General features: G+C 36.5%; 1 protein-coding gene across 3 annotated transcripts; it reads right to left on the bottom strand.

Annotated features, from left to right (window-relative positions):
• Window positions 1-424: 424 nt before the first annotated feature.
• Window positions 425-15,632, bottom strand: LOC118045805 (uncharacterized). Of its 3 annotated transcripts, XM_035054521.2 has the most exons (24): window positions 15,228-15,632; window positions 15,042-15,154; window positions 14,780-14,945; window positions 14,540-14,640; window positions 13,957-14,029; window positions 13,717-13,852; window positions 12,536-12,696; window positions 11,862-11,986; window positions 11,681-11,780; window positions 9,316-9,412; window positions 8,996-9,047; window positions 8,204-8,305; window positions 7,984-8,130; window positions 7,678-7,840; window positions 7,342-7,572; window positions 7,102-7,256; window positions 5,791-5,919; window positions 5,566-5,683; window positions 5,230-5,425; window positions 4,921-5,032; window positions 4,684-4,838; window positions 1,938-3,363; window positions 1,623-1,817; window positions 425-1,251 (listed from the first exon to the last, which is right to left on the bottom strand). In XM_035054521.2, the coding sequence occupies exons 1-24, from the start codon at window positions 15,361-15,363 to the stop codon at window positions 781-783; spliced, it is 4,860 nt and encodes a 1,619-aa protein (XP_034910412.1). In that variant the 5' UTR covers window positions 15,364-15,632; the 3' UTR covers window positions 425-780. The 3 variants fall into 3 exon arrangements, with proteins under 3 accessions (XP_034910412.1, XP_073265185.1, XP_034910413.1); XM_073409084.1 differs by lacking the exons at window positions 11,681-11,780; window positions 11,862-11,986; XM_035054522.2 differs by lacking the exons at window positions 15,042-15,154; window positions 15,228-15,632 and having other exon boundaries at window positions 14,776-14,916.
• Window positions 15,633-16,221: the final 589 nt, after the last annotated feature.

The following is a 16,221-nucleotide window of genomic DNA, read 5'->3' as shown; positions in this document are numbered from 1 at the left end:
TAGGGCTGGTGGAAATGGTGTTTACCATGTGGCAGGGAATCCCTGAAAGCCAGCTTGCATCTTCATCGCCATATCAAATGTAATTCTGTTGAAAAAACCACTAGTAAAATGGATCTTGGTACTGTAGAAATGAGCAGCCCAAGTTTCATTTTATCACACGGGCTGGTACTGTGACGTGTTAGAGAGGAAGAAGCAGAGGTAGGGAAGAACATTTTTAGCCACTAGTCATCTTCATGACTTCAACGCAGAGATATACATGCAAGTAGATATAACCAGGTATAACTCAGTCAGATGGTTAAATCTTAAATTTACTTTTTAAAAATTTAGAAATTATAAGTTTGTAAATCCATAAAATTAATCGAAATGTTTACAGATATTCACATTAATTAAAAAAAAGAAAAAAGTAAATACGGAGAGATGCCCGTTTAGCAACCCGTAAAAGTACTCCATGTTTTAGTGAAAACTTTCAATATTTACAACCCACATGAAACTATATCACATATTCTACAAAACTTCTTGCATAAATTATGTTCTATGGCTAAACATCGCAATAAAAAATCAGGATGATGATCGTAAAAAATATCGAGCACATGAAAGAAAATACAAACAAATTACTACAGGCGCTGCTAGTTCCCTTCCAAGCATACTGGTGCTGATATTCTTCAAAGCACATTTCCATAGCAGCAACTTTTCCTTGGCAAGGAAGGAACCGATAATTTTCAAGGCCAGATTTCCTGAGCAGTTGAGAGAAGAGCGCGCCAAAATCTCCTCATTTAGACATCAGCCAAATGGTGAAGGAACAGGCCCTGTGAGTGCATCTGATCTTTTAATACTTCCCATTCCACAGATAATGCATCCAGGTGCAGAGAGAGCTGAAAATTTGGCTCCGCAGAGATCACACACATCATATCCGATTGTTGAAAGACGGCTGAGCGTGGCAGCACAGAACTGGGAAGGATCTTCCAAAGGATCAATAGACTTATTGGACAAACCCCTATGAACGCACATGTCAATCAGGCTTCTCAACTCATCCTGCTTACTTGGTGGAGCTTTGGACAGGAGCAGCTCAAGCATCTGCTTGGCATATGCAAAGTTCTGCACTTCCATATTTCGCTTGATGGCGGTTCGGAGGCAATTTATTCGGTGCTTCGCCAGTAGAGGCAAAGAACTCAGATGCCTTGACAATCTTGCCATCTCCTCCTTTGCACTGAGTGCACTTGGGCCTTGCACTTTCTGCAGCCGTGCAATTTCCTGCCCAAATGATACTAAAGCATTATTTTTGCTGACATTGAGAAAGGGACCTCGAATGCTAATGCTAAATGATGGCAAATAATTTAATAAATGCATTGATAGAGCAAAACTTGACGAAAGAGATTCATGCAGTTAAGAAAAAAAGGACAGTATCGAGTAGATCTGTAATGAACATCAATGAAAGTATTGGCAATCAAAGATCTTGTTTAAATAGACTTGAGGAAATTACAAAATTATATTTCAGTCCCCTGGTTTCAATTCAAACCCAACCAGCTTGAGTTGAGCCAAAACTGGTCAGCCAGTTAACGATGCATATTTGTTGGTAATTAAAACTGTTTTTGGATACCAGAATTTAAATGACATCAAAGTACCTTGAGAAGAGTTACTGCTATCTTGTACTGAGCACAGATGGTTGCTTGAGCTTTGATATCAGCTCCACGAGAGTTATCCTTAGCTAGTGCCAGGAAAGCTTCATCAAAACAGGACAGGGCATCAGGTAGTTGATTCTGTTCTAGGTGTGCAAGTCCAGTCTTGAAACATACAGGTGCAGCTGCCCCTCGGGCAACCTATCATGAGCCAAGCGCCAAGAATAAAAACAGTGAGCTGGACAAGGCAAGCTAAGAAAAAAAAGGGAAAAAAAAAAATCAAAGATAAGAAACTAAAGCAAAAAAAACTCGCAGATTCACCTGTCCAGGTCTCACAGATGACGGTGGAGATGCAGGGGCAGGAGATTTTCCTGAATCTGGAACTCCAAGAATACTAAGATCAAGAGGAGGTGTAGAAAGCTGGACCTGAGGTACTTGAACTTGAGACTGAGGTGGAATGGCAGCCTGACCAGAAGCTTGTGGCAGGACACCACCATCAACAAGTCCAATGGACACAAATGAGGCAGCTAGTTGAGATGGTTGTGGTGGAACACCACCATCAGGAAGACCAATATCAGTCACAGAAGCAGCAGCTGGGTTGGGTGCTATATTGTTCCTTCCAACCCCTTGAGAAATTCGATCCAGTTTTGCAAGAAAAGTTCCTGGAGGAGGCAATGATGCTGCAACTTGCAGGGAAGGTATTGTGTTCTGGAAAAAGTCTTCTGGGATAGGTCCAGTTGTAACTCCTCCACCCATGACCATCAGACCTGGTTGTGATACTGGCAGAGTCTGCGTTAAGGGATCAGTACCAAAAAAATCAGCAGGGGCAGAAACTGGGGCAGTGCTAGCTGCATTTGCACTAGTAGGAGTTTGGGATAAAATCTGACCAGGATCCTGGAAGCCAGTTAATGATTTTGTCCTCATAGGTGGGCCTAAACCATCACCAAGTTTAAACTGCCTTGTAGCTTCTTTGATCTTGTTGACATCCACTGTAGTAGATGAAACCGGCTTATCCCGAATTCTAATTTGCAGCTTCTTTGTTTTTGACACTCCTTCCTCATCACTGCTGCTACCATCAGTAGCACTTCCATACATCGTTTTCTTGAATTCCTCTTCTGCTTTTGCCTGTTGATCAGCAGCAGATGTACCTGCGTGTTTAGTAAGAGTTTCCAGACCCATCAAAGCATCAAGCTTCACATGACCAGCAGGCAGACCATTTGACTTGTTGGAAATGGATTTAGCTAAGGAGTTGGGAAGCCCATTTGGCTTAGTGTCACCTGCAGGGATAAAAGCTTTGACCAAACTATCTTCCCTTACTTCAACAACATTGCCTCTTGCTTTAATTGAACCCAGGTAAACACCGATATGGTCAGTAATAATGGCTGGTATGGTACCATCATCAGTCTTCATGTATGGCATCACTTCTCCAGCCAGCTCCCACTGAGGTACACTATTCAAATTAGTAGGAGTTTTAATTTCCCAGTTCCCACCACCCCATTCAGGACCTTTGGGAACCATGCTCTCAGCAGCGAAGTTGGCAAAAATGCCTTGTGTCCAGCCAGTAGAGCGAACTCGTAAAATCCTTTCACAGTACCGCCTCAACTCTGAATCCAAACCTTCTTCTTCCAGTTTCTGAGCAAGACGCCTCATGGCACTGGGGTTAAGGTGGCATATAAACAAATCAAGCATGCTTTCATAATCTGCAATGACCTCAAAAGTTTCTTTTGCACTATCAAACTGACCATACCTGCAATTTGAAATTTACAAGTTGTTTATAGAAAAAAAAAAAAAAAATAGAACCAAAGAAAGAAAGAGCTATTCAACAAGAACCATAACCCACAACAGATAACCATCATCACAACTTAAATCAGAACAAATGAAATTTCACATTCAGCACATCAATACAATGAGAATCTTCGATTGTAAGATGAAAATAAAAACACCTGTTTCTAAATACTACATTCACATTCACAATACTACAAAAACAAAGCGCAACAGTCCTCAGATCTAATGTTTTAGGCAACACAAATTTTAATCTGCAAAAAGAATATGATGAAACGTGAAGAAAAATTCACTTTGGCTAAAGAGTTTCTCTAGCAACTTCAAGTTGTATTCATTCTAGAATGAATGCAACACTAATCATTCCAATTCCCTGTTCACTCATGTGGAGGGGGGAGAAAACAAGAATGAGAGAACAAAGACCATTTTTATTATCATGAAAGTTGTGGGGAAATGCAGTGGACTAAAATGGTTACCAAAATGTGAAGCAATCTTTAAAATATTCTTCACCCAAAACAATAACCAAGAAGTACAATTCCTCACATGAATGGGCTTAGTCTAGACGACTCAAAACTCAAACCTGTCATCAAAGACTATTTATGAGGAATGGAGAAAATTAAAAGTGTGTCAACCATCCATGTTTGTTCAATGGCACATTAATTGGATATTCTTGAGAAGTTGTATTAAGGTTACAGAAACGAGCATACTAGTAATGCAAAAACCACATATATGTTGTCTGGAAAAAATAATAATCAGAGAACTGTGATAGATTTAACTGAAAAAGTTCAAACGATAAAGAACAAATAAAACAAATGTAGATTATTGACCTCCATTAAAAAAAAAGACTAATAAAAATATATTCAAATAATCCTAAAATAAAGTGTTTGATATAGATTACCTTAAGACTCAAATGTTGTCAAAATTAATATAGGAAAGACTGGAGAAACTGTCGAAAAGAGACCCAAACACCAAAAATCTTGTTGGCACATGCAAGAATGCCAAAAAGTTCTCGAAAAGAAATAGGAAATTGCAAAAAGGAAGAATGAATGAAAGATAAGAAAGTTGCAGGAGTTTAGAGAAAAGCAATCACAAAAAAGTGAGGTGATTGACACAAATAGTTCTGCAAATGAGCTACAACCTCTAGAATGTTGTTCGTTGAAACATGACTCGATAAAGATATCACACCTTGACAGTCTCGCCTTACAAACATACATAACAATCAAAAAGTACCAATCACTGTGCAGATAAAACATAGATGCACAAGCAAAAATATTTTTCATCTGCTTACTCGATACAGGCATATCCCAACTGTCGAAACCGGTGGAATAAATGTGAGGTTGGAGGACACTTTGGATAATCTCTAGAACGCAAGAACTCATCCTTTAAAACATGTAAAGCAGTAGAAAAACGGAGAGCTTTGATAGCATATACACCCCGCAGCACCTGGCTTTGTCATACAACATGTTCAGAAACAATTTAGATGAAAAACAAAAATGTGGGAAGTACTACATCAGGTTTCACTCACCTGAGTGAACTGTGGACCAGCTTGAGATAATGAAACTGCAAGATCTCTGCAAACAGGAGGACCTCTAGCTAGAATATTGAGAGATCTTGGTGTGATACGCAAGCTGTCAAACCTTCGTTCAGATAACACACTAGAGAAGTCAAGTTTCTAGCATTCATGTGCAGCAACAAGCTAATAGTGCAGAAAATTGTATGAGAAGTGCGAAAGGTCATAATTCATATAAGCATTGGGAACAAGATTTTGTTTCATGATTCAAATAAATGCCACTGGACACAAAAGATAGCTTGTGCAAAAGAGGGGAAGCAAAACCTTGATGTTATTTGGTACAGTATTTCTGACAGGTCAACCTTCTGCTCAAAAGTTTGTTGCATTGTGGCAAATCCAATAAGAAGAGGTTCAAGGAGTCCAACAAGACAGCTCTTAATCTCAACCCCTTTCTTTTGTCTGGGATTAACATCCGTTGGGTTAGCAAGCAGCAATCTATCATTCAGAGCACCCACCAAAACTGCAGAGAGAGAGTAATACAAATCAACGGGAAGATAATAGTGCATGCTAGAGTTGCAATAATGGCATAAATCGACTTCTGAGAACACCAAACTATGACAGCAAAAGGACTAACCATTCACAATACAAATAGATATGTACCTGCATAGGGCAAGCTAACAGAAAGAATTGTCCTCACAATTCCATCCCAACCAAGCACGCTAATTGCAGTGGCAGTAGAAAAAAGAAGAGCAGGTCCAAGCCATAAAAGGGATCTAAAGTGCACGTAAGTTAAGTGTTCAAAGAAATATGATACTTCAATTTTATCATTAAAATCATCAATAAAAGAGACCACTTCCATCATAAAAAATTTCTTTTTTAGGATATTGAAGGAAGTCCTTTATCAAATTTTGTGGAACAGCTTGCCAGTATGTCAAGATCCGCTGAAACCATAAGCACCCTGTGTGTGGTTAATATCCCAGCAACATAGCCTCGAAGAGTTTCTTGCCAGTGCACCTATAGTAGCAATTAACAGTGCCATGGTTTTCAGTAAATAACTTCAAAATTTAAAACATCTTTGCACATTCATTTCACGGCACACAGTGATTTTCACCCAATCAAAACCAAAAAAATGGTTGATATTACATATAAATGGTCAGTGAATTAAAAGTTAAGTTTCAGGCTTTATATAATCAGCGAGTTTGAAGTCTATTTTCTTGATGCAACTATATAAAAAAATGCATCGATTGTCAAACTGAATACATATTAGTAAGGTGATAACAATGTACTCTCTGTTACTTTTGCCTAATGGTGATAAAACTTGAAAGTGGCAATTTGATCACTGTGACAACAGTATGGGACTCTTGTTTTAACCTTTATTATTGGTTTCCCTACAATTGGTGTTTGTAGAAAGAGAAGCTGCATGAAAAACTATAACCATATTCATTATGTTCATTAAATGCAAATCTTAAAAACGAACAAGTCAGGATGTAAAATATGGAGTATATTCTATACAAGACCTTTGCCCAAACCAATCAAATGCAGCATGCCTGGGCCACTGCAATGACCAAGCATGTATTCGTGTTCATTAAGTGCAACACAGTTTTCAAAAACACAAGTTAGGATGTAAAATATTGAGTATATTCTATACAAGACCTTTGCCCACACCAATCAAATGCAGCATGCCTGGGCCACTGCAATGACCAAGCATGTATTTAACCAACCATGCAGTAACTAAAATTAAAATTGAATACTGTATTATAAAATTTACTCAAAGTTAATTGACTGCAACCTGAACTAATCTACTACAGAAATACATGTTGACCATAGGCCCATGTGCATACAGGTGAGGCAGGCTCTCCAAATCAAAATGATGTGTTTTAGGATAATACAATTCTGCAGGTTTTTTGCAACATTGACAACCAGGGATCTTTTAACTGTAAACAACTACGATCCAGCTTTTTCACAGCAGCACAGCTATTTTTTGACATTTTGCATCAGACAGCATTCCCTGTGGAGCACAGTTCAGTACTCACAGTGAAAAGGATTGGTGATGACTCTGTTTAGTCATTGGGGGATAAGAACAGGAATTTGCTTCTCAATTAAGGCTCAACTATACCCATGGTCTTGTTTTTTTCTTTGGCATTTTGTTTTGAAACAATAAATCTTATGTTTTGCTCAGAAAATTAAATTATTTACCTGGAGTACAATCTCATTCATTTTCAACTTGATTGATTTTTTCCCTTCAGTTTTTGTTGATATATAGTTACCATCTGAAGTTGAAAGCCTGTATCCTTGCACCATCTTTGCAAAGCCAATATGGCTCCCATTAGAAGCAAACATCAAAGTTGACTCTGCAACAAAGTGTGATTTGGGTCATCATCTTATGCAATTAATGGACATGATATCAAATATGAAATATATCATTTCTTCAAGCACCTAGTGGTGTGGTGAAAATGCGATCGACTTCACATTCAAACAGGAACTGCATAGGGCCCCGAAGAGAGGCATCATTTGTTTTGGCAGAATGGTTTTCTTCAAGTAATAATTTTTTATCACCAGTTTCTTTTGAGGCTCCTCCTGGTAGAATATACAGAGCCACTCCAGTCTTGTCTCTATCAAGAATTGCGAATTGATTTTCACCTGGGCCAATAAATGCTGCATCTAGACCTAGAAAAATCACAATTCAGCAAAGGTAGTGATTGGCAGGTTGTTATACCTTCACATGCACAAACCAATGGGCAATATACAAACACATTTGATAGACAAGCATACCTTTGATAGTGTTTCTTTCTATGTTGGCAGGCCGAGTATCGGCACTTTCCCAATAAAGGAATACTTCATTTGTGGAGCCACTGAATTCATAAACACCCAAAAATAAATGTTGTTTTTTACTGTACACCATGAACTTTGCTTGGTATACCATGTTTCCAGGAATCTGAAATAAAACTTGATTTAGCAGCTCAAATTATGAAATGGCCTAGCAGTAAGCAAAAGGATCAAGTAATTGAAATTTAATTACAGACACATTGCCTCACAATATTTCACTGCATAAAAAAAAGACACTAGTATTGATATTACCGATGTGTAAAGTTTCTTGTAGATATTATTTGTTCCAGAGCAGAGATTATATGCCATGAGGTTTAAGCCGTCAAGGTAAAAAGCCCTGACAGGATAATGAAGTACTCTATTTTCTTTGGTAAAGAAATTTAGCTCCAAATGAAAAGGCTGCCAATGAAACCAGCATTGTCAGATGCAAAATCAGGCAATGGCAATTGAAATAAATAATTAATTCAGCTACCTGGCAAACAGGAATGTCCTTTAGATAATGTTTGGTATCCAAAATAGTGATGAGCGGCAGCCGAGATATGGGAGCACTTTTGGCATGGCCTTCCATGAAATGCTGCAAAAACTCATGAGAAGTTCAAGACTCAGCAGTAGAACAGAAAGACAGTTAAAAACCCAAAATTAGGATATTTCTAGAGAGATTTCTAGGCTATGCAATGAACACAAGCAGATGGATGACAAACAATAAAGAAATATAATTACGTATATAATTTCCGATTCAATGAATCAAGGAAATGCTTGTTTTTCTGGCTCCAGTAGAATAATCTGTTCAATGTCTGGTTAAAGAATCCAGCTGAAGTCAACAAATCAAGCATATTTTTACCCAGGTTGTATTTCCTTTGACCTTATACAGGACTCTGACAAAAACTGAACTGAACTAGACCCAATAGGACAATGGTTATTGACTCAACTGTGCACTGAAGGAGGTGTGACACGTAAAAAAACAAGTCACAGTCTCGCAATTTTGGTTAAAACTTTTTATCCTATCACAGCTAGGCCCAATGATTATTACATTATGCATTCCACATATTGATAATTCAGTCATTTATTTATCAATAGTATCACAGCAAAGAGGAAGAGAGATGATTAGGTACAATACAAGTAATGTAAAAGCCAGGTTCTGGGAGCAGTAACCTTTCTTTTCTATGAAAAAATAATGATGGTCCTATTATTCAACATTTATAACGCAAGGAAAACACAGAATTTGACTGGATAATAGCATTAGTACAGTAGGGAAGTGGCATACACTGTAAAGGAATGCCTTCCTTGCAATGTCTGAAATTGTCAGCTGACTCTGGCTGCCACAAAGGTTAATAATTTTTCATTAATGATGCAACAAAATAAAATGAAAAATAAGCTTTTTTATTATTTTATGCAGTAGAGAAGATTGTGTGTTAAGCATTGATAGCAGAGCACAGAATAGAAGGAAGCAGACCACCAATGTTCCCACTTTATAATCAATTTCACCAACCCAACCAAAGTTGGAGCCCACTATTCTACAAAGCTACATGACCAGCCTCCCCTTTGCTGGTCAGAACCAATAACTTGGTAATTGTTCAAACTCACCCCTTGAGATAATGCTCTTGCAGTTGTGTTTGAAGCTGATGGTCAGCCAGAATTCCTGATGAGCCCAAGGATGAGAGCTTTTCTTTCAAAACAGAAGCTGCAAGTCACCTCTACCATTAGCATATCAAGACAATAACCAAAAATTCACTATATCAATAACATGATAATATCATGGAATCGAGACAGCATAAAAAAGGCCAACTTAATCATCCAATCTTAATAACAGAAAGTATTGCGAAAGAATATAAAGAACATAAATAATGAAGTCAAATTTCATTCACCATAGTTGTTCCCATTAAACAGCAACCTTCCTACTTTCAAAATTTAGGAATCACATTATATGAAGTTAAGAACCTGTGGTGCCTCTAGCAAATAAAAATTAATATTTTTTACATACGTTCAGTATGTTTCACACATGCCAGTCCTGCCAATACAAGGATACCAGCAATTCCATGTTGCTGAAGGGCAACTAAATTTTTAAAACAATGCAATAATGCAACATATGATGATGAGTTCAACAACTTCGTGACTCTGAACTACGAGCAAAGACTTAACAGAGTGAGCTAAGTTGTAGCAACCTGATGATGCTAGAATAGAAGTTCTCACAAAGACACCTAAGAATATTTAAATCATTGCCATCTTGGATCAAACAGGAAGCCTCCAAACAGAGACAACATATCTTCGTTGAATTAATTCCGGGCATCAAGGGGTGAACACAACCAATCAGGTATCCACTGTAGCTCTTAGGCTGCTCCTGAAATGTTCTGTTTCAGGACAAAACTAGCAACTTCAAGTACATCAAAGTAGGTCAGGCTTTTCCATAGTCCTGGTGATGTCCAGTCCATGAATGACATCCAGATTCAGAACAAGTTATTATAATTTGGAAAGTTATTGAAAAGGAAAAAATTTAAATCAGTTGTTTGATGTGGAAAGGAATAATGAGGTTCAGGTCATTAATTTTTTAAGGAAGTTGCCACAAGCATTTGATTAACTTGTACTAAATGATGAAAAACAAAAATTTGCATCCAGGTCCACAATGTAACATTCTCCTATATTTGGATGTCAAAGAGATAAAGCAATAACATATATATGAAAGCACCCAAATGTTTCTAATATTTTGCATTCTTGTGACCCTTTCCAGTGCTAGAGTTCTGATCGTTTACTGTCTAGTTCAAATGATGACTGCACTTGAAATAGTAATGGTAAATAGCACTCAAAAATCATCAGGTTTAGTCCAGTGCCCCCTGCCCCTCTCAATAGATGGAGGCCTCAGGTTTGAACCTAGGGCATGGTTTGGGATGGATGAGTTAGGGGAAAAGATAGCCCAGTACGTGTCTTTACATCACTCAACTGTTATATTTTCCTTCAAATAATTCAATTGAAACAAAAGCCTTCCCACTTAACCATCTGACAATGATTTGGATCTAGAGAAGGCACAACTCAACTATAACTTTCAAGATATTGATAACTTGTAACTTTCATAGGCATGAAACACACAAATACATCCTCCAAAAAGAAAAGCAACGTCTCGAGATAGAATCCCATTTTAGTCAATATCAACCCAGATAATACCTCAAATAACCACCAAAGTTACACAGTAAAAGAGGAAAACTATTCTATTCTAGAAAATGATCATGAAGATAAAGCATTCTATTCCATCCATATACACTAAATAACTGAAGAAACAGCATATCGCTACAAATATCATTGAATTCTCCTTCAATTTCCTTAAAAAATTGTTCTTTTCTTTTTTTTTACTCAGTATGCCCCCCCCCCCCCCAACAATAATCAACTCTTTTGCTCTTCAATTTTTCAGCATACCTGGTCATTGCACACCAATTGGCGCTAATTTCCACTCTTCTACATCTCTAAATCCTATTCAAGCACAACCCCTTTTCCATAGTAAGGAATTCCAGGATCCTAATTCCCCGAAATTCATAAATTAAAGCTAAATCTTCTTGCTGCTAGTAAACCATGCAACTGGAGCCTAGAACTCAAGCCACCTAACAGCTATTGCATTACCATCAAATCATAATATGCTCAACCACAGTTCAATAAAGAAAACCCAAGTCTCTTGTTCTATAAACCAAAAATCCCCTATGTTCTAAGCCCTAAAACACTACCAAGCACACTGACTGGTTTCTCCAATTTATACCACATCAGTACGTATCATCTCACATAAAATGCAGTAAAAGTAAAATCAGAATAGGTTATAAAACTAAACAGAGTATAAATAAATCATTGTGCAACTTTAAATAATCAATATCCCAGTGTGCTAACAAATCAGTTGTAATAAATTGAAAGATGTTTCCTATTAAAGAGTCTCCTGACAGATCCAGGATTCCAGAATGAAAAATCCATTCACCCGAAGATCCCCTTGCACTTTGCAGAACAGCAAAAAGCTGTTTCCTTCCATCCCTAGTGTAAGCAGCCCTACTTTTTACATTGTCACCACCAGTCATATTCTGTCATGAAGAAAAAAGAATCCACTTTAAGCTTCAGATATAACTATTCGAATTTGACCAATAAAGGTGGTTGTGCTTAACTGCAAACAAAAGAGCTGCTAAATTTAATTTGGGGTGAACTTCTAGGGCCTTAATTTTTGGTAAAGGATAAACTGCTTCTCCACCTTGTTGAGATAAAACACGTGGGATGTCAATTAATTCAATTCCTGTATAGTAGCATGCATAAAGAAGGATTAGTCAGCATGACTAACATTAACATTGCATGACAAAAGAACAAATAAAAACATCAAAACATCAATCAAAATTCATCTTGAGTCTCTGGATCATGGGTGTCTTTTCATGACCTTTCTATTCTTCTATTACTTGAGCCCCATCCCCTGAACATTTTATAGAAGACTTCCATTTCTAGCCCAGCGGAACAATTTAGCTTATTTAAATTATGTACAGAAAGTATTTAAAGAAGCAAAACAATCCACTAAATCCATTACATTGTGACAAATAAAAAGAAAGAAAACATGCTGCAGAAGTGACCTTCCTTGTTAGCATAAACAACTAAATTCAACCTTTGGGCTTAAGCTCAAATGTGTGATGGGGGGACGGGAATGAGATATGCCTTGTGTTTACCGCCAATAAGAAGTAAATAACTTTCAATTACAGCTAAGAGAACTTTATGAATCCATATAAAAAGACATGAATACATCAATTTATTACTTGATATTGAAGCAGAATGATTGTTCAAAACAACAGTGACTAACCAGCAGGCTCGAAAAAACTTGCTTGCATCGGAGGTCTATTAGGATTAAGTATCACTCTTGTTTTCCATGCTTGTAAAGTTCCATCCTTAGAAACAGTAACAAGTAACCCCAACACCGGAAGCCATGCAATTGATGTGATTGGTTGGGAGCCTACTTGTGTTCTGAAATTGCACATAAGGTAGATAGAAGTGAAGCCAAATATAACAAGCACACGGCGGCTGAGAAATGGAATAATCAAAGCTTCTCCAAAAATTCATCAGCTTATTGCCAATAGTGGCCTAATCAAAGTAGGTTTTGTAAGAGAATCTATAACCAACATGGCCATTTGAACACTTCTGCAACAAGTGGCAACTCTGGAGACTCAAAACCCATCACCACAACCTTGTAATTGTAATACAAAAACTTCTTCTTTTGCACCAACTAATAGCCTAAGTTGAAATTTAATATGACACTATAAATTATATGCACTTTTGCCTTTAATATTTTTCTTGGCAAAAAATTGTATACTTTTTGAATTGACAAGCTATGACGAGGCTATTGCCTTTTGGAGGATGGTGTCAGGGTATGAAACTTAAAAAAGCTGAAAGAATTACGATTAAGTAGAGCTGCGAGTGCACCTGCTACATGTGTGCATCACTGAAGTGATTTTATTAGATCCCTATATGTCATATAAAGGAACCGCATTCAAGCATTGGTTTTCTACTTCGATAAATGTTGACTTTCTGGTTGTATAGTTATATTCACAAGATCTTTCAAAAGATCAAAACAAAAACAACGAGAGTCTAGCTTTCCCAACCATTTATTGAAAGACAAAAAAAAACTGTGATACTTCCAAATTTATAGTTTATAAAAAGTTAAAGAATTGCATTTTTAATAGCTAGTTCAAAATGGATTTGAACGTTGTGTATCCATCACAACTATACTCAGAAATTTTCAATCAGTGAACTCACTAACTTCCAATCAATGAACTAACCAACATTGAAAGATACCAAAATTTAACCTGATAGCAATTTCTATACACATCAGTAAAGGAAGAGTCATAGGCTCTCCTTTCACAATTTCTATTAGCAAAACTAAACAACAAAAATCAGGAAAGAATTAAAAATGAAAAGCATGTCAAAAACTCATTGATATAGCCTGTTAAACCAACGGGAAAGCAGTATTATGGCAGAAAAACTTACATTCCAATCATACTAGGTCTCTCTGTGGAGACATCCCACGCCACAAGGGTACCACGTCTATCACCAACAAAAATCCATTCCAACATGGGATGAAAAGCAAATGCACCAGCACCAAATAGCTTAATAGTATTATCAACTGCAAAGTTGAAGCAAAGAAAGAAAAGGTGAGTGTACTGTGTTTGAATAAGGCTATATAATAAATCCTCAAAAATAAAATACTGGTATTTTCAACAATCTTACGTTGCAATGTGTAATGAACAGCATATGAGTGAATGTTGTAGGCTCGAATTAAACCATCTGCATAAGCAACATACTGGAAGAAATAATGCAAAATTAAACCAAACAGGTAGAAGTTTTATTGAACATGAAGTCAATAATCTTAGACACAGTATTCAGCACTCAGAATGATGAAGCAATCAGAAATTGCAATGGATCAGACCTCATTAATATCTTAAACAAATCTGATCTGATAATATAATTTGATTGAGAAGATTTTATCTGCTATTTGTTTATAATCCAAATCCCAATGATCTAAAAGGACCACACAAATCAGTCGCTCTTAAATATGCAAGGATAACATAAAGGTAGGCAATACAGGCATGATGAATGGTTAACTGCTTTTGCTTCAACCATGACCCTGTATACTTCCATCATATTTAATCTTCTCCTTCACTAGCACTTCCAACAGTATAGAGAAAACTATACTTATTTTCATGTTTGATAAACAAAGAGGATTGAAATTACGGTTTATTTATAGCCATATCGGAGGACAACAACCAGAAATAAACTAAAACAATCAGTCTTTAACAGGAAAATTAATTACCAGGACAGGATGGCGAGTATGGCAAGCAAGATTTACGATAGGCTTCTTCAAATCAGTCTTTATTTTTGTCGGAGCCCTTCCTCCATCAACCGTTCCAACCACTTCACACAAAACAATTCACAATTAAAAATGCCACTAAATTGCTGCAATTTACAACAACAACAACAACAACAACAGAAACAAAAACAAAAACAAAAACAAAAACAAAGCATCATTATAGAATGAACAAAACGAACCAACCAGTTACGCTCATCCTGCGGTGGAACCCCAAAAAAACAACAGGTTGCAAAGGGGTCAATGCCATATGAACATCCGTATCGAAAGATATAGGTTCCATTTTCTTTTCAGGTGAATGCAAAACCCAGCTCTGCTCCGTATCAAAATCACATGACCGAATTGTACCATCCTAAAATTACATTAAATAATTCACAAATCACTAAACATTTATATGCTCCTAAAATGTTAAATTAAAAGGCGGAAACTGCGAGTGTTTTCAACTAACCTCAACCATAGCAATAACAGCATGGCTGCTAGTAATAGGACTATAAGCCATGCGTAGAACGGACGCACCAATATCAATTGACGATAATTTGCTTCCTGTTATAGCATCAAACTCTACAAAAACAACAAATTGTTATTTTTATTAAAAAAAATGCATAAATCAATTATCAGAAACCTAAGTAATTACCGATGATGTAAGTGCCGATCGCGGCCGCAATGAGAGTTTGAGTAGGGTGAAAAGCAGCAGCATGAGGTTGTAATGGTTTGTGAAAACCTCGACCGACGTGTCGTAGATCCAGATGATGCACCGTCGCCCACTCCATTCTCTTAAAAAATATGGGACATGGTTTATCTATGGTGTAAAAACAAGGATAATAGCGTCATCACTCTTCCAAATTGGAAGCTTTGATCTGCAATGGAAGTTTATGAATTAAGTGTTTGGATTCAGAATTTATGAAGGAGAAGAAGGGATTTCGATTTCGATTTCGATGGCGTGAATTGCAAGGCAGAGTAGATCATAAACAAGGAATGAAGCAGGAGGAAGAAGTTGGAAACTTTGTAGAAGGAGAGATGAGAGAGAGCTGTTCAGTTGAGAGAACAATACCAGAATAACATAGATGGGCTGGGCTTTTGGGTTGGGCAAATTAGTGTCTATCGTCCCCTCCATTTTGGGCTGCACCTGAGTGATTTAAAAGTCTACCATTTCTAAGGTTGTGTTTGCTTCCGGAAAAATAATTTTTAAAAAATTATTTTTCAAACTTATTTATATTTATTTGTTATTAAAAAATTTGATAAAAAAAAATAATTTTCAGTTAACGAAAAAAAATTTTCAGTCAAAAAAAAAAATTAGCTTGGTTTTCAAGAAAGTGTGTTCCTTTTATTTTGGGCGGAAAACAATTTTTAAAAGTTGTGAAAATTTTAAAAATATCATATTATTTTCTTATTATATCAAATTTAATACTCAAACTTTTGATTGTTATATATATTTTGTTTTGAATAATTTTTTTTCAATTTCATCCCTTAGAATTTAATTTTTATATTAATTTTGATCCTCATTTTTATAATTGTTATTTACTTTTCCCTCATCATTTTTTAATTAAAATTTTTTATCTATCAAATTTGATCCTCATTCTTTTGATTGTTACTTATTTTATTTGAAATAATTTATGAAATTTTAATTA

Source organism: Populus alba, chromosome 5 (genome assembly GCF_005239225.2).
Source record: "Populus alba chromosome 5, ASM523922v2, whole genome shotgun sequence".
Classification (NCBI taxonomy): Eukaryota; Viridiplantae; Streptophyta; class Magnoliopsida; order Malpighiales; family Salicaceae; genus Populus; species Populus alba.
This window is presented reverse-complemented; position numbering and strand designations above follow the sequence as displayed.